Here is an 18,513-nt window from a genome sequence, read left to right on the forward strand (position 1 = left end):
AGTTTTGGTATTATCTTATTGGAATTAACACTACAAAAAAAGCAGGTCTTACCGACGGTTTCTTTGTGACAGTTTAGCTAAACTGCCGCTAGATATTAATTTCCCGTCGTTTGACGTGGCAGTTCAACAACAGTCATAAATTGCATAATTTCCCGGCGGTTTTATTTTAATTTTCCGACGGTTTACGTAAATTATATTTTTTCGCAGCAGTTCATTTGGATTTGTGGCGGTTTGGCCTTTTAAAAAATTTAACAAATATAACGGTGGAGCCCACAACTAAAACACAAAAGTAAAACAGTGAGCTGAGTTCCCCCTCATAATTCTCACACACTCTCTCACTCTAAAAAAATTCTCACTCCATAACTTTCACACACTCTCTCACTCTAAAAAAATTCTCAAAATCTGAAATCAGTTTGCATTTGCTCGTGTGAAATTGTTTAGGTATATTGTTTCTCAAAACTTTGATTGTTTTCCCTAATTTTGATTATTTAGTTAGATCGATTAATGTGTATTTGCTCGTGGGAAATGGCCTTTTAATTTTGATTGTTTTCCCTAATTCTCAAAACGAACGAATAATTTTGAAATCTACTAAACAATCAGTTTGCATTTGCTCGTGTGAAATCTGCTAACTTGATTTCTAGGGTTTTAATTTTGGTTGTTTTCCCTAATGTTCTAATCTTAGTTCTAATTTTGATTTTTTTCACCCGATTCATGCATGGCCAAATTGGGACTGAGTTGGTAAAATTGGTGGAAAATTATTTTCTATCAACACTCGATTGGCGGAAAACTTTAAATTAAGATAACTGTCAAGGAAATTTTGGTAGAAAACTATTTTTATTCTGGAAATTTCAATCTCTGTGATTTTTAGGGTTCTAACTGTTATAATGTAGTAACATTTTGAGTATTTTCATACATGTGATTGAATTTGTGCTAACTGAATTGTTTGAACATTTGTCAAGGAAAGCCGATTTTAAGTTTGAATGTTTAATCTCTCCTTTATTTAGGATGGATAAGAGTTGGATACTGAAGCCTCGTACTACACTTGAGTATAAGAAAGGGCTACAAATATTTTTAGACTTTGCATTTTCTAATGTGTCATCTGATAATAGGATTAAGGTGTCCTTGTTCTAGTTGTGGGTTTAGACTCTATCAGACAAGAGCAGAGGTGTTCGATCATCTGTTGTTCAGCCCTTTTCCAACAGGTACACTGTTTGGTTATTACATGGTGAGAAGGATGTAGGAGAAACTTCAACCACTAGACATGAAAGTCAACATATTAACGCTCGTGATAATCCAATGCAAGACATGGTTAATGATGTTTTCAATTTCTATGGACAACCTGCAAACCAAGAACATGACACATCGCATGGACCAGTAACTGAAGGCGAAAATGACATGTTGCCTTTACCTGATGGTCCAAATGATAAAGCTAAAGAGTTTTATGAGTTAATGAGGGATGGGGAACAAGAACTTTATCAAGGGTGTATGAAGTACTCAAAGTTGTCTTTTCTAGTGAGACTTTATCACATTAAGTGCATGTGTGGGATGAGTGATAAGGCCATGACGATGATAATAGAGTTGTTGCATGATGCCTTTGAGAATGCAAAGATCCCCAAGTCATTCTATGAGGCCAAGAAGACTATTAAAAAACTTGGTCTTAGTTATAAGAAAATACATGCATGTCCAAATGATTGCATGTTATATAGGGGAGAAGATAAAGAAAGACAAGAATGTAAGCGATGTGGCACATCTAGATGGAAGGTTAATGCCAAGAAAAAATTTTCTAGTGATCTTGAAGCAAATAAAAAGAAGACACCGCAACCTGCAAAAGTTCTTCGTTATTTTCCTCTAATTCCACGACTGCAAAGGTTGTTCATGTCTAGTAAGACGTCTACTGATATGAGATGGCATAGTGTTGATTGCCATAAGGATGGCTTATTGAGGCATCCAAGAGATGCTGAAGCAGGGAAATTTTTTGACTTCACATTTCCTGAATTTTCTCAAGATCCACGTAATGTCCGTCTTGCCTTAGCGAGTGATGGGTTCAATCCTTTTGGACATATGAGCGCTAATCATAGCATTTGGCCAGTGGTTCTCATTCCGTACAACACCCCTCCTTGGGTATGCATGAAACAGTCTAACTTCATTCTCTCAATGATAATTCCAGGTAAGAGAATGCCAGGGAATGATATTGATGTTTACTTACAACCTTTGATTGATAAATTAAAGGAGTTGTGGGATGGTGTTCAAACCTTTGATGTTTTGTCAACTGAAACTTTCAAAATGAGAGCAGCATTGATGTGGACAATTAGTGATTTTCCAGGATATGGTATTTTGTCTGGGTGGAGCACGTATGGTAAGTTTGCTTGTCCCACGTGTAATATCGATACCATACCCTGTCGACTTCAACATAGTAGAAAATGATGCTTTATGGGCCATCGTCGGTTTCTAAATGCTGGTCACAAGTTTAGATTGGCCAAGGTCCGATTTGATGGTACGGTTGACAAATGAAATCCACCTGTACAGTTATCAGGCTCAGACATTTTAAGACAAGTTGAGTGTTGACACCCAATTTTGTCCCTCTTTTATTTAATTTACTCGGGTTTCTAAATTTACTGACGAGCTAAATACTTTATTTTTCACAATATTTTATTGCTACTACTATTAATATCACTACTTTTATTTTCAACATTATGAGCATTACTTTATCACGAATTTTAAACGGTTAGTCATCGTTTCGTTTTTGGGTTTGGACTCGTTAAATTAATTACAAGACAACGCTTTGTTAAATCCTTATTTTTCTACATAGTAATTGGTAATTGTCTTCATATAGCATATATTATACTAGTTATTAAATTAGAAGCCTAAAAAATAATTAACTAAAGGAGGAAGGATCAACAATTTCAGCCAAATCAGGCCCCAAATAAATCAGCCCACATTTATCCCCCTACCCAACAGATCAGCCCACATCCTAAACTACCCGGTCCAACAACACTTTATACCCGACCCGGCCCATTTCACGTTTTATCCACACCAAAAAAAACCTAATATCTTTCTCATTCCTTTTTCTCGCTCAGCCGCATACGCTCCCCCTCTCTTTCTTCTCCCTTCTCTCATCCTTCACCCGCCTCTTTCTCCTCTTCTCTCTCTTCTCCACACGCTCCGTCCACCTCTCCTTGTCCCCCCACGCTTCATCCCTGCCACCTCCACTCACTGCTGTCCCCCCACGTCTCTGCCATCTCCACTTCCCATTGTCCCCCATGCCTATCTCTCCCACGCTCCCTCCATTCGCTATACCCCGCTCCTCTTCCTTTTCCATTTAAAACCCTAATCACAATCCTATAAAAGGAGGGGGGATGAGCCAGAAACCCGGACCCAAGGATCTGGAACCAAAAATTCCCTAAAAAACACAAGTTTTAATCATCAAAGATAGCCTTACTCGAAAAAGAACAGCCAACAATCACTCTATTTTTTGGTTGGAAACTTTTGTTACTTTAATCGGGTTCTTCGAGTTCGAGTATAAATCCGAGCCGTCGACACCCACTTCACTGTACCACAAAAAGGTAATATCGTCTGCTGTTTAGTTTCTTTAGCTGATAATGTTGTGTTGAAATCATGTTTGGACTTGAAACTGTGTATGTTCTGTTGCTGTTTAGTATTTCTAATTGGTTTCTTAATTCTGCGTTTCTGTGTTATTTAGAGTTCAACATGGCTTAATCGATTTTATAAGCGTCGTAGCTTTACTTTGCCTTGGTCTGTGAATTGTGAAGCATGATTTATTCTGATTATTGAGCATTTGAAATGGTTTCACATGTAATATTACGAGACTTATTGTTTTAGTCGTTAGTTTCTATTTTAATTAAAATCCCAACTTATTTCTGTTTTCTTTGTAGTAATTATGTAGTTTCTTTGTTATCCTGTTATTTGCTTGATGTATGGGTGCTGTTAGGATAGGATATCGATCGCTAAATGATTAGGATTAATAATGGTTTATTAGAAGAGATATAGGATTTCTATTGAACGCTTTGAACGAATTGTACAGTATGGTTCAACGGACTGTTTAATTCCCTGTAGTTGATTTAGAAATATGGGCGTATTGATGTCGTTTAATTTTTCACTTGTTTGCCTATTTGAGTCGTATTTGCAACATGAAGCTTATGTGGATTTATGGGGATGGAGTGCAAATCTTTCTTACTAATGCATCAATAGGGTTAAAATGCTTCATACTTGAATGTTGGCTTGTTAGAATTTGGCTCTGATTCTGCTCAGAGTTTGTTTAAATAAATACAAGCAGTGCATATATTTAGTCCAATTAAATGTTCTTGTGTCTGGCTGGCTTCTTGTAAGCAAATAGTCTATGTGAAATGTTTGTTTCTTCCTCGGCTTCTCTTTAAGTTGTTGAAGTTTGTTTCAACTTTGCTCATGTGTCTGTGTTCTAGAAACTGAATCAAGGTGAATGAGCAACTAAATCATTATCTGGCAGTTTTAATTCCTCTAAATTCAAGGCTACTTGGCTGCTGGTCATTTTTAACTTACTGTTTGCCCTGATTATTAAAACAACTAGTTCGTACATTAAGAGCTGAAACTGCTTTTTCTTCAGGAAGGTTCAGAGATGGATAGATCGCTTGATCGTATTTTGTTAGTAAATGAATGGAATCTGCTCTTTAAAATCAGTAGAATATAAACTGGTTCAAATATTCCAAGAGGGTTAGCTTATAAACATTAGGGTGATCCTGAATAAGTTCTTAAACTTGAAGTTATTGATTGTCTTGATTTCTTTTAGGATGTTTCATTTCCCAAAAAAGTTCCTACTTGGATTGCAATACATTTGGTAAACCTGCCAACTCTTAAAGCTGAAAAGTCCTGTCCTGCATGCCTTCCTAAATAATCTTTGTATGAATGTTAGTGTAAGTTTATTTGTAAAGTTCAGTGTCTGATTCATATTGTGTTTTCCTCACATCTAAATCTCCTGTAAAGACCTGTTTCTAACTATCTGAACATGGAATGATTTGAACCCCCTCAGTCCCCTTTGGCTGCTGCTTTATTGTCGGGTTTGTGAGCCACATTTGATAAAATAGCTACTGCTGAACTTTGGGATAAACAACGGCACTTTGGCCACTACTTTTAGCTAGCTGTTGTTGCCACTCTTGGGCAACTGCTATACTACAAACAGCTACTGCGTTTTGTGTAGTAATCCAATGCCTATGTCGAAAAAAAGTGATTATACTTGGCCGTTACGTGGATGTCACACTCGATAAAATAATTGATGTTTTTCTGCTACTCGTAGCTGTGCTAATTGCTGTGTTTGGAATTATGCTAGTGGTCATTGTGCATTGTTTATTGCCCATTTCTTCACATGTCACTTAGTTTCGGTTGCAAGTTCTTATATTTTGGGCTGAATATGTATTTTGCACCTGTTAATCATCTGTAAGTTTCCCATAGATGATGATTTCGTATGTTATAGAAATTATACCATCGCACTAATTTCTTCTCTTTTCTTTTGCATGACATCCGGGATTGCAAGGAGTCTCGAATGAGACTCGACTTTGTCGCGAGATCAAACAATTGTATTACCTCGAGTCAGCCCACCCGCAAAAAAATAAAAAAATAAAAATTCTGAGCCGAGACCCATCACATTGGCAGCAAATAACAGCAGCCTCACAATGGGCTGAGCCCATCAATTATATTTGTCCATCTACTTTATTTCATGCAATTAATTTGTAATCACATGACTAATATTTTACTTGTTTTATTTGCTTAGATTAGGTGAACCTTAGCGTCATTAAGGGGTTTAGTTTAATAAAGGGTAGTTAATTCCACAAACTATATTCACTTCTATTTATGTTCCAAACTATTTATAGTATCCATAACACTTATTTGAATGATTGATTTTTCAAAGTAGCACGACCACATCGAGCTAAAAGAATCAAGTTTTATTCTTTCTATCTTAGAACACTTGAGATACATATTTGTTAAAACATTAATATTAATCTTGCAATAACTTTACAGATACAATTTGCTAGTTGGCGTAATTCATATAATCCGAATACATATAACTAAACTCTTTTTTATTCAATCACTACTTTTCTACAAGTTTTACTTTAAACAACATTTTATTTCTATCTATAACTTTAGCAATACTTTTAGGATATTTCTTAAATATTTAAAAATACTATATTTACACTTAAGTCTAACTAATCATAAGTCCGGTCGGTTAACCATTGTTAATGGGTCTTAAAGGATGCCTAATACCTTCCCTTTAGACTAATTGAACCCTTACCTAGAATCTTAAGTTTCGCAGACTGTAAAACGGAGTTAACTTTAAAATAACTTTAATAAGCATTAGGTGTCCTAATTCACCATAAATAATTAGGTGGCGACTCTTTAAAACAAATAAACAAAAAATAGGAATCCCCAATATGTTGTACTCTACTTTAACCCGGTTAAAAAGGGGTATAACATTGAGAATATGCATGTTTCCTTTGGAAAAACGCCAATAATTGAAGTTAATGGGAAAAAAAGAAGACACGGGAAACAGAATATCCAAAGTGATTATCCACAGTGGAAAAAAAAGTATATTCTTTGAACTTCCGTATTGGGAGTTTAACTCATTGCGTCACAATCTTGATGTAATGCATATTGAGAAAAATGTGTGTGACAATGTGATAAATACTTTGCTCAATGAAACTGGAAAGTCAAAAGATCACGTTAATGCTCGAAAAGACCTACAATCAATGGGCATAAAATCTGATCTTTGGCCTGATGAGCATGGAGATTATCCCTCTGCTATTTTTACTATGACAAATGAATAGAAAGACATTTTTTAAGGACTTTAATGAATGTGGTTGTTCCTGATGGTTACTCAAGCAATATCTCGAGATGTGTTGATGTGAAGCAACGAAGATTATTTGGGTTGAAAAGTTATGATTGCCACATTCTTATGCAGCAACTATTGCCGATAGCGTTGAGGAATGCATTACATGGCTTAGTGTCTGTAGTTTTAGCTGATCTTTCATCATTTTTTCGAAGTTATGTTCTAAAGTGTTGAATCCCATGGACCTTGATAACCTCCAGAATCAAATCATTCTCACTTTGTGTCATTTAGAAATGATATTTCCTCCATCTTTCTTTACTGTCATGGTTTACTTAGTTGTTCATTTAGTTGATGAAGTGAGACGTGGTGGCCCGGTACATTATCGATGGATGTATCCTATTGAAAGGTAACCTTATTTTGCTAAGTTGTTTATCCACTTTGTTTAGCTAAATAAGTTGCATTGTCTAAATCAGTAATTGTTTAATCACACAGGTTCTTGGGGCATTTGAAGTCTTTTGTACGTAATATGGCACAAACTGAAGGCTCAATTGCTGAAGGTTATTTGGCAGATGAAATTTTAACATTCTGCTCAAGATATTTGAAGATGTAGAGACAAGAATGAATAGGCCGAGGCATGTGGATGATAAACCTGATGATGTTGGATATTATGAAAAGGAAACTATGTTCCCAAAAATTGGCAAATCAGTAGCGGGTTCATATTTTAAGCTACCACCAATGCAGAAGCAACAAGCACATCGTCATGTGTTAATTAATTGTCCAGCAGTTGGCCCATTTATCCAGTAAGTAAATTATGAAAAAAATTATTTGGTCTGTTCAAGTCTTAGCTTTCTTGATTTTTGGCTTTCATTTCTCTCTGCTCATTAATTTTTTATCACTGACTCTTATAGCTATTGTTGCTGCTAACTGTTTTTCCTACCCACTCATTACTGTTGCTTTGATTTGTGCTATTTAATTCACCGGAAATTAATCAAACTAACCGGCTAATTACAGAAGTGCGATGACAATTGTACTCCATATTTTGTTAACTTATTTCTACACAGGGAATTTAGGACAGAAACAAAGAGAAGGTTAAGGAGTCGAACTCGGTCGGAATCTACGATAGATAAAATTGTGCACAAAGAATTTGTTTCCTGGTTTCAAAAGCGAGTAAGTGAAAGTTATGTCATATTTTCTTCCTACTTTGGAGATTTAATCAATTATGAATTTATATGGCTCATTCTCAATGTCAGATTTTGAATGACGTCAACGAACATTCCAGGGAACTTTGGTGGCTTGCAGTTGGACCACTTGAAGAAGCCAAGAGATTTACTTCATACAATGTCAATGGATTCAAATTTAGAACTTTATCACGAGAGCAGGGGCTGAAAACTCAAAATTGTGGAGTATTTGATACATTTGATACTAGAAGTTATGCAAGCAACCGTGACAACAATATGGTAGTTGGAGGTGTTCCGTATTACGGAAAATTGGTGGACATAATCGAATTGAACTACAATGGTCAATTTACAGTTACCTTGTTCAAGTGTCAATGGGCTAATACCACTACTAATAAAGGCATAAAAAAAGATGAGTTGGGATTTACGAGTGTTAATTTTTCCCATTTGATACATCTTGGTGATCGGGAAGAGCATGGGCCATATATATTGGCATCACAAGCCCAACTTGTATATTATGTTGATGATGAAAAGGAAAAACAATGGAGTGCTGTTGTTCATCTAAAACCAAGAGACTTGTATGACAGGGGAGAAGAAACAGAAGAAGAGTTCATTTATGATATCATTTCTTCTTCACAAGAAGATCTGGGTAGTCGGTTTCCTGATGGCGATCAAGATTTACGATTGACAAGGGATGAAAATAGAAGATGAAGATAAATATTATTTAGAAATATGATTACCAGATTTTAAAAGTTATAAATGAATATTGCTTCATCCAAACTGTTTGTTGCACATTTAATTAGAGTTCCTCCACCTGTATAACAGGCTTCTGTTTGGACACTTGATGTTAATTTTGACTTCAATTTTCTCTATTAAAGCCTCTGCTTTTTAATTGGTTGTTGCTAAAATTATGTGTTACTAACTTTCTACCTATATTTGCAGCAATGGCTAGGCCAAGAAGGTTCAAGGTTGCACCACCTGAAGCTGGTTCTGCATCACAAACTTCGTCTAATGGTAGTGATCATGTTAGCATGCCACCGACACATGGGCCTGAGCATGCTTCATCTGAATCTGATTCATCGGATGATGATGATGTCCCTCCTACTTCTAGTGAGACTACTGCAAGTAAGAAGAAGAGCTATTGGATTGTCAGTCTTATTGGTAAGCATCATTATTACTCTTGTACTGTTGATTTTCTTGACAACGATATTATTTAAAATATGACCATTTTTGTTCTAGATGAGGGTGGTACCATTACAGAAAGAAGACTGAAGGTGCGAGATATTTGGTCACTTCCTACGGGTAAAAGAATTATCATCCCGTGCAATGAGCTTGGCCAACCAATAGATGATGCAGGTGGTCTCTTGGGTGGCTTCATGGGAGATTTAGGGTCTGACTTTTCTAAATTTCCTATGTGTTACAAGTCATGGCGTAAGGTTCCTGTTAACTACAAGAATAGCGTATATGACGACATTATACAGGTGCACTATTATTATATTTTTGTATTTTTCTGTTGAAATATGGAATGTCTGAATAGAAAATTGATATCGTCTTACATTTTCGATACTACGGTAACTAAATGAACCCAAGTTCTCTTCGCTCATTGTTTCAAATATTAGATTATAGAATTCAGAAACAGTTTTATTTGAGTCCACGAGGAAGTGGAAAAAGATCTGCTTGTATGATATACTTGGAAATTGTTTAACTTGGCACTGTTGTGTATAGACAGTGGATCTTGATATGCTGCTTTAGAAAAAGAATGTGAAGTTGTTCAATGTCATGTAGTAAATATGGATCATGATTTCTGTATGTTTTTCCTGTGACTTCACTATTGCTCTATCTCCTCCATCAAGTGCTTGACTCTGTGTCTTTCATTTTAATCCTATTCCATAAACATGAAAGTTGAGAAATTTTAAGGTATATACATGTGCAGCTCTAACGTAACTTCTATATTCAAACAAAATAAGATTGATACCAAACTCCTGATATTGTCCATATATTATCTTTTTTTCCCCATTTATTATCGTGTGCTTGTTGTTCTGGAAAAATATTAACATCCTTTATTGATATAACTGGTCTTATGCAGAAGAAGATTCTTGTGGAGGATGGTCGATTAAGAGACTATATGATGAAGAGTATTGGAAAGACATGGAAAAATACTAGATGTTCTCTCTATCATCGCTTTTATAAAGAGTCACTGACTTTTGAGGAAAATGTTGCAAGACGTCCTGGTGGAATTGATCTTGACCAATGGACATGGTTTCTTCAATACCGCAAGGATAAGAAAACACAGGTAACATATTATTTGGTGGGTTCTTTAAGCTTCAAATCTCAAACTAATAGAGCTTTGCAAATGGTTTTAAGAGCCAAATAGAGCTGAGTTCCCCCTCAATTTATTTACTTCAGCTTGTAAATAGAACACTATTGTTAGAAGAGAACATATCTCTGATTTAAACTATTTTAGTTACCTATTTTTAGAAGAGAACACTATTTTCTCTGATGCCTTCTGTTTTCTAGTCTTTATTATATACCTTAGCAACTGATTTTTAAAGTCTGTTTACTATTTTTAAAAAATTCAACTATGGCTTTTATTAATTCTTGGTTAATGCAAGTGTAGAAGATGTGCAAGCAGAATGCTGAAAATCGACGGAAGCAAACTTACACACACACTAATGGTTCAAAAAGCTTACCTAGGAGAAAGGTTGAAGAGGTTTGTCAATTAAAAAGCTCAAGTTATTTGTTTCCTGTTCTTCAAATTTTTCATGGTCTTATAGTTTTAAATATATGATTGCGGTCATAATAATGTAGGAGCGTAAACGTGGGAGACCAATGAGTAGAGGAGAGTTGTGGCCCTTGACTCACAAACGGAAAAACTCGACATATATGAATGAAGCAGCCAAGCTTATTGGTGTAAGCAATAATTGATCAATTTTCTTTATATACCTAAAATAAAAATTCTTATTTAATGGTTGATACTAAATTTATGTAGGAGCAAATAGAGAGGATTGAAAGTCAGGATGATGTGTCAAAGAAAATTTCAGAATTTGATTCACTTGCACAAGTGTTAGGAAAGGAACACGCTGGTCGGGTTCGAGGAGTGGGTTTTGGGTCGACACCTACTCAAGTGTTTGGCCAAACAACCTATCAATTTAATGGTGTATCTTCAACACAAGCTAATCGAGATCATGAAATGGAGGAGATGAAGTTGAAGATGCAGGAGCTTCAATCAGTGGTGGAAAGTGAGAGATCTAGAAGGCGAGCTCTTGAGAACTTTCTAACAAGATATATAGTCCAACAAGGAATGGAATTGCCGGCTGAGTTGGCTGATATGGGTAGTGCTGCGATTTGTGGGGTCCAGTCCCCTATCCCATATTTTAAGGAAGGAAGATTTTTCTTCCTTTGACAAAATCACATTGGTAGCAATTGTGGAATTGGCTAACAAGCCAATTCTTTTGTTCACATAGTCGTGATGTAAGCGCTTACCTCATCTTAGTCGTGATGTAAGCGCTTACCTCATCATAGTCGTGATGTAAGCGCTTACCTCATCCTAGGAAACTCATTCCTATAAATAGGCAGCTTATGGTTCATTTGTGATATACCAAAAAATCTCAGACAATACATCTGAGTGAGAGCAAAGTGAGGTATTCCATAGACTGTAAGAAAATAGTCTGTGAAGAAAAATAGAGTGTGAGTGATATTGTAGTGAGGTGGGAAAATCAAAAGAGTGTTATTTCTTTTGAGGGTGTAGTGGTCTTAGGAGTATTTGTACTCGTTACTACACAGTGTAAAATTCCTTACTATAGTGATATCAGCTGCTCCTCTTGGCCGTGGTTTTTCCCTTATTCAGAAGGGTTTCCACGTAAAATCTTGGTGTCATTATTGCTGCAATTTATTCTTGCTGATTTAACCATAATTTAGTGTTCCACGTTTATCACTAATACCGTGAATATTATTTTTGCGGGTCTATTTTATTCCCAACAAGTGGTATCAGAGCCAAGGTTCTGTCTGAGTATGCTCTGTGGTTGCAGTACAGTCTGAACTTCCACATCAGAAAAGAATTACTTTGGTCTTCAAATAAAATAGTATTTGTATTTGTGATAAACGATGGAAGCCAACACTAGTAGAATGGTTACTTTGAGTGGCGTAAATTATGCCATTTGGAAGGGCAAAATGGAAGATTTGCTCTATGTCAAGAATTTTCATTAACCTATCTTTGCCAATAAAAAGCCTGATAATAAATCAGATGAAGAGTGGAATTTGTTGCATCGACAGGTTTGCGGCTTTATTAGACAGTGGGTTGACGATAATGTGTTGAACCATATTTCTGGGGAGACACATGCTCGAACCCTATGGGAGCATCTTGAAAGTTTGTATGCTCGGAAAACTGGTAACAACAAGATGTTTTTGATAAAGCAAATGTTGGGTTTAAAATACCACGATGGTTCCGCAATGACAGATCATCTGAATACTTTTCAGGGGATCATGGACCAGTTATCTGCTATGGGCATTAATTTTGATGAAGAAATTCAAGGCTTGTTTCTACTTGGTTCCCTACCAGATTCTTGGGAAATCATTAGAACTTCATTATCAAATTCTGCTCCGAATGGTGTGATCTCTATGGATCTTTCCAAGAGCAGTCTTTTAAATGAAGAGATGAGAAGAAAATCTCAAGGTTCCTCCTCATCAGGTGTCTTGGTGACTGACACTAGGGGGAGAGGCAAGAATCGTGGTTCTCAAAATAGAGAACATCATAGAAGCAAATCCAGAAGCAGACTTAAAGATATTGAGTGCTATCATTGCGGGAAAAAAGGGCACACAAAGAAGTTCTGCCGGATTTTGAAAAAGGAGAATAGAGATAAGGAGGAAAATAAAGAAGATGGAAATCGTGTTGCCGCTATCACTACAGAAGATCTTGTTACTGTCCTTGATGCGGATCTGATAAATATTGCTTGCGATGAGTCAAGCTGGGTTGTGGACAGTGGTGCCGCATCTCATGTGACATCAAGGAAGGAATTTTTCTCATCCTATACTCCGGGTGACTTTGTAACTTTGAGTATGGGTAATGAGACTGTATCTAGGGTAACTGGTGTTGGAACGATTTGTTTGAATACTAGTATTGGAACTAAACTAGTTTTAAGCAATGTAAAGCATGCACCCGATGTTCGTTTGCACTTGATCTCTGTTGGTGTTTTGGATGATGAGGGATATGACAGTACCAATGGTGCTGGAAAGTGGAAGTTTACTAAAGGTTCCATGATTGTGGCTCGTCGCGAAAAGCGTCGTGGTCTATACTGGACTACGACCTCTACCTGTGTTGATATGGCGAATGCAGTTGAGAGCAATACCTCTTCAACGTTATGGCATAAGTGGCTTAGCCACATTAGCGAGAAAGGACTAAATGTTCTGGCCAAAAAGAAATTATTGTCAAATTTCGAAAGTGCTAAATTAGAAAAGTGTGAGCACTGCTTGGCTGGAAAACAAAATAGAGTTTCTTTCAAGTCTCATCCTCCTTCAAGAAAGACAGAGTTGCTTGAGTTGGTGCATTCAGATTTATGTGGTCCAATGACTCTGGGTGGTGCACTTTACTTTGCTACCTTTATTGATGATTGCTCAAGGAAACTTTGGGTCTACGTCTTAAAGACTAAAGACCAAGTGTTGGGTGTCTTTAAGCAGTTTCAGGCCTCAGTTGAAAGAGAAACTGGAAAGAAGCTGAAGTGTATTCGTACTGATAACGGTGGTAAATATTGTGGACCGTTTGATGAATACTGCAAGCAACAGGGTATCAGACACCAGAAGACTCCTCCTAAGACTCCTCAGCTTAATGGTTTAGCAGAGAGGATGAACAGGACCTTGATAGAAAGAGTCAGATGTTTTCTTTCTGAAGCAAAGTTGCCGAATTCCTTTTGGGGTGAGGCTTTATTGACCGTCGCACATGTTATTAATCTATCCCCTGTGGTTGCTTTGCAAAGTGATGTTCCAAATAGAGTTTGGTATGGCAAGGATGTTTCCTATGACCACTTGAAAGTGTTTGGTTGCAAAACTTTTGTACATGTGCCTAAAGATGAGAGGTCAAAATTAACTGCCAAGACAAGGCAGTGCATCTTCATCCGTTATGGCCTTATGAGTTTGGTTACAGGCTATATGATCCAATTGAGAAGAAGGTCGTGAGAAGCCGTGATGTTATCTTCGTGGAGGATCAAACCATTGAAGATATTAACAAAGCAGAGAAGATAAAATCTTCAAGTTCTGAAGGTTTAGTTAATCTTGATCAAGTCCCTCATACAAATGTTGATGAAGTTGGTGGGCTCGATGACGATAGTGATGCCCAGAATCATGTTCCAGATCAACATGTTGATGATGATAATGATGATGATATTGATGAGGTAGATGCTCCTACTCATGAAGTCGTGGATGAGTTAGATATTCCACTTAGAAGGTCTACTAGACAGCATGTTCCTTCTTCCTGTTATTCACCTAATGAGTATGTATTACTCACTGATGGGGGAGAACCTGAATGTTATGAGGAGGCCATGGAAGATGAGCACAAGGATCAATGGATTGAAGCCATGCAAGATGAGATGAAATCTCTGCGTGAGAACCATACTTACGAGTTGGTGAAATTGCCTAAGGGCATGAGAACTTTGAAGAACAAGTGGGTGTTCAAAGTTAAAGCCGAAGAACACAGCTTGAAGCCCAGATACAAAGCTAGATTGGTTGTTAAGGGATTTGGTCAAAGGAAAGGCATTGACTTTGACGAAATATTTGGTTTGAAGATTGAGCAGATGGATGTGAAGACTGCCTTTCTTCACGGTAACTTAGAAGATGAGATTTATATGGAACAACCTGAGGGCTTCAAGGCAAAAGGTAAAGAAAATCTTGTATGCAAACTTAAGAAGAGTCTATATGGATTGAAGCAAGCTCCCAGACAGTGGTACAAGAAGTTTGAGTCTGTTATGGGGGAGCAAGGCTACAAGAAGACTTCTTCAGATCACTGTGTGTTTGTACAAAGATTTTCTGATGATGACTTTATCATCCTCATGCTATATGTGGATGATATGTTGATTATAGGCAAGAATGCTTCCAAGATTGACGAGTTGAAGAAACAGTTGAGTAAGTCTTTTGCAATGAAAGACTTGGGTCATGCTAAGCAAATTTTGGGCATGAGAATTACTCGTTCGAGAGATGAAAAAAAGCTTTATTTGTCGTAGAAAAAGTACATAGAACGTGTACTAGAGCACTTCAATATGAAGAGTGCTAAGTTGGTTAGCACACCTCTTCCTGGTCATCTGAAATTGAACAAAAAGATGTGTCCTACAACAACAGAGGAAAAAGAGAGAATGGCCAAGATTCCTTATTCCTCTGCCGTCGGAAGTTTAATGTATGCAATGGTATGCACTCGACCAGATATTGCTCATGCAGTTAGTGTTGTTAGTAAATTTCTCGAAAATCCAGGGAAAGAGCATTGGGAAGCTGTGAAGTGGATACTCAGGTATCTAAGAGGAAGCTCAAATGAATGCTTGTGTTTTGGAGGATCAAATCCAATTTTGAAGGGCTATACAGATTCTGATATGGCAGGTGACCTTGATAACAGAAAATCCACTACTGGATATTTGTTTAATTTTTCAGGGGGAGCTATATCATGGCAGTCGAAGTTGAAGAAGTGTGTCGCACTGTCTACAACGGAAGCGGAGTATATTGCGGCTACTGAAGCTGGCAAAGAGATGATATGGCTCAAGAGATTCCTTCAAGAACTTGGATTGCAGCAAATGGAGTATGTTGTCTATTGTGACAATCAGAGTGCAATAGACTTGAGCAAGAACTCCATGTTCCATGCGAGAACAAAACACATCAATGTCAGATATTATTGGATTCGTGAGCAATTGGAAAGCGAATTGTTCCAAGTCAAGAAGATTCACACGAATGAAAATCCTGCAGATATGCTGACCAAGGCGGTACCGAGAGACAAGTTTGAATCGTGCAAAGAACTTGTCGGCATGCACTCAAATTAGAAGCCAGTGTACCCTCCTTCAGGTGAATGGGACTGGAGGGGGAGATTTGTGGGGTCCAGTCCCCTATCTCATATTTTAAGGAAGGAAGATTTTTCTTCCTTTGACAAAATCACATTGGTAGCAATTGTGGAATTGGCCAACAAGCCAATTCTTTTGTTCACATAGTCGTGATGTAAGTGCTTAGCTCATCTTAGTCGTGATGTAAGCGCTTACCTCATCATAGTCGTGATGTAAGCGCTTACCTCATCCTAGGAAACTCATTCCTATAAATAGGCAGCTTATGGTTCATTTGTGATATACCAAAAAATCTCAGACAATACATCTGAGTGAGAGCAAAGTGAGGTATTCCATAGACTGTAAGAAAATAGTCTGTGAAGAAAATAGAGTGTGAGTAATATTGTAGTGAGGTGGGAAAATCAAAAGAGTGTTATTTCTTTTGAGGGTGTAGTGGTCTTAGGAGTATTTGTACTCGTTACTACACAGTGTAAAATTCCTTACTATAGTTATATCAGCTGCTCCTCTTGGCCGTGGTTTTTTCCTTATTCAGAAGGGTTTCCACGTAAAATCTTGGTGTCATTATTGCTGCAATTTATTCTTGCTGATTTAGCCATAATTTAGTGTTCCACGTTTATCACTAATACCGTGAATATTATTTTTGCGGGTCTATTTTATTCCCAACACGACGGTATGTTTTACCTTCTCTCTCTGTCTATCTCACTCTCTGTCTCTATCTCACTCTCTGTTTTGGAATCAAGATTAGTTTTTGGGTGCTGAAATGTGGTGGTTTTTATCTTTATCTGCTTTTTGGCCTTCCTTAAACTGATGGATTTTTGGTAGCCTGTTCATGCTCATGTTAATCACTATTTTATTTCTTAACTGGGATGTCTTTGTTAAAGAAGGTTCTGATAGCTCCGAGAATGTGCATATCTCATTTTGGTTGTGTAAAAGTTTGTTCAATAGTTTATAACACTTCTGCCTTTACATATTTTATGGTCTTCAATTCTTCATTACTTAAAATTTTGAGTTGGATGCTTAGATTTCCAAAAGTTCCAACTCAAATGCGATGTTAAAAAAAAAAAAAAAGTCTGATGCACGAAGCATGACAGCCTATAGTCTTTGTTACAGTTCCAGCAATTCTCTAGTTTGAACAAAAAGGCCAAAGTGTATTTGTATAATTGCATCTCTTCATTTGTTTTTTCCTTCCAAAATTTGGTTACGTGAGGGAATGAGAGAAAAGAACAGGTCAAAGTTTTCGTGTCAATGTTACCACTAGGCGATGAGATTTGGTGTTCAGATATGACCAATAATTTCTTTAGTTTTTTTTAACAAGGTTATAACGATTTATGTTCTGAAGATTTAAATTATTAAAAGAAAATATTTCACAAATTTTCCAAAATCATATTGAGGTACCGTGTTTGACGCGAGTCATAGTAGGAAAGTTCTTGGTATTTGTCATATGGAAGCAGCTTACCATAAGAGATAGTTGGCTGCTCTACCAGCACAGCCTGATTGAAATTCCATGCCAGCCTAATGGAGAGTCCATGCTGTGAATATATCTTGACTTTTGTTGGCTTTAAAGAAAAAGATTCCCTTGTAGGTCATAGTAGTCATAACTTTAATCAACAAAGTATTTAGTATGCTTTTGGTTCACACTCAAATTTCGTAGATGGTCTGGTATTCCACCAATTAGTAATCCAAGATTACCAAGGCCTGTAGTCTAGTGGTATCTCACATAAATATTCCAGAAGAAATTTGCAGCACGATATTTAGTTTCCTGCTTATTGGCATAGGCATTTTTCAGATGAACGTCATGTAATATCTATAATCAACAAAATCTTCTACCAGAAAGACTCATGAAAGCTTCATTCTTTTTCCCAAAGTTTAATTAGCATTGATCTTGCGGTATGCGTTAATGGCCAAAAATATTTAGTAGTATTTCTCTATGAAGTTAATTTCTCCAAGTTTGATGAAATCCCAATGGGGTTGTTGTTTGAAGAAAGACTAATAGGTTTCTTCATGTTGGAATCCTTCTACGCAATACTTAAATAAATTCTCCTCAAGAGAAAAGTCTTAAACTTTGTGGTACTCAAGTAGTAGGTTATTCTTTATCTGAAAAGTGTTATTCCTTATTGTTCTTATTTGTTTTTTATGTTTATATTTTCAGGCTTCAAACAGGCCAAGACCATCTTTCTCATCCAAATGTTGAAACCCACCGCGATGCTAATCATGCTATGTTCAACCTGGATTTAGCTTGTGATGAATTCCACTTCTAATTTTGTTAGCAATGAACTTTGTTTTTCTGGAACTGTGGATTTTGCACCAGTTTATCAGATTTTGGGTCTTATAGTTGGACAGATAGAAATTGTTCTGTGAAGAATTCTCCAAATTGGAGCTATGTTGCTTTGTTTTTTAACCTATTATTCTAGTTATTTGAGGGTTTTTTGTCCATGTGCCTTTGTATTTAGTAGTGCAAATTGTTTTGTTCAGAATTCTCTAAAGTACTTTTTCTATAGAA

At 36.7% G+C, this 18,513-nt stretch overlaps 1 protein-coding gene and 1 long non-coding RNA gene across 2 annotated transcripts; both read left to right on the forward strand.

Moving 5' to 3' along the window:
• The first annotated feature begins 345 nt into the window (after positions 1-345).
• LOC132612766 (uncharacterized) lies at positions 346-11,935 on the forward strand. Its single transcript, XM_060326856.1, has 8 exons — positions 346-441; positions 8,932-9,150; positions 9,229-9,470; positions 10,076-10,282; positions 10,607-10,699; positions 10,798-10,899; positions 10,979-11,346; positions 11,908-11,935. Exons 2-8 carry the CDS (start codon positions 8,934-8,936, stop codon positions 11,933-11,935), a joined length of 1,257 nt encoding a protein of 418 aa, XP_060182839.1. The 5' UTR covers positions 346-441; positions 8,932-8,933.
• A 4,400-nt stretch (positions 11,936-16,335) lies between these two features.
• LOC132614886 (uncharacterized) lies at positions 16,336-18,513 on the forward strand. Its single transcript, XR_009572487.1, has 2 exons — positions 16,336-16,683; positions 18,163-18,513. It is a non-coding gene; the product is annotated as an uncharacterized LOC132614886 (long non-coding RNA).

Source organism: Lycium barbarum, chromosome 10 (genome assembly GCF_019175385.1).
Source record: "Lycium barbarum isolate Lr01 chromosome 10, ASM1917538v2, whole genome shotgun sequence".
NCBI classification, from domain to species: Eukaryota; Viridiplantae; Streptophyta; class Magnoliopsida; order Solanales; family Solanaceae; genus Lycium; species Lycium barbarum.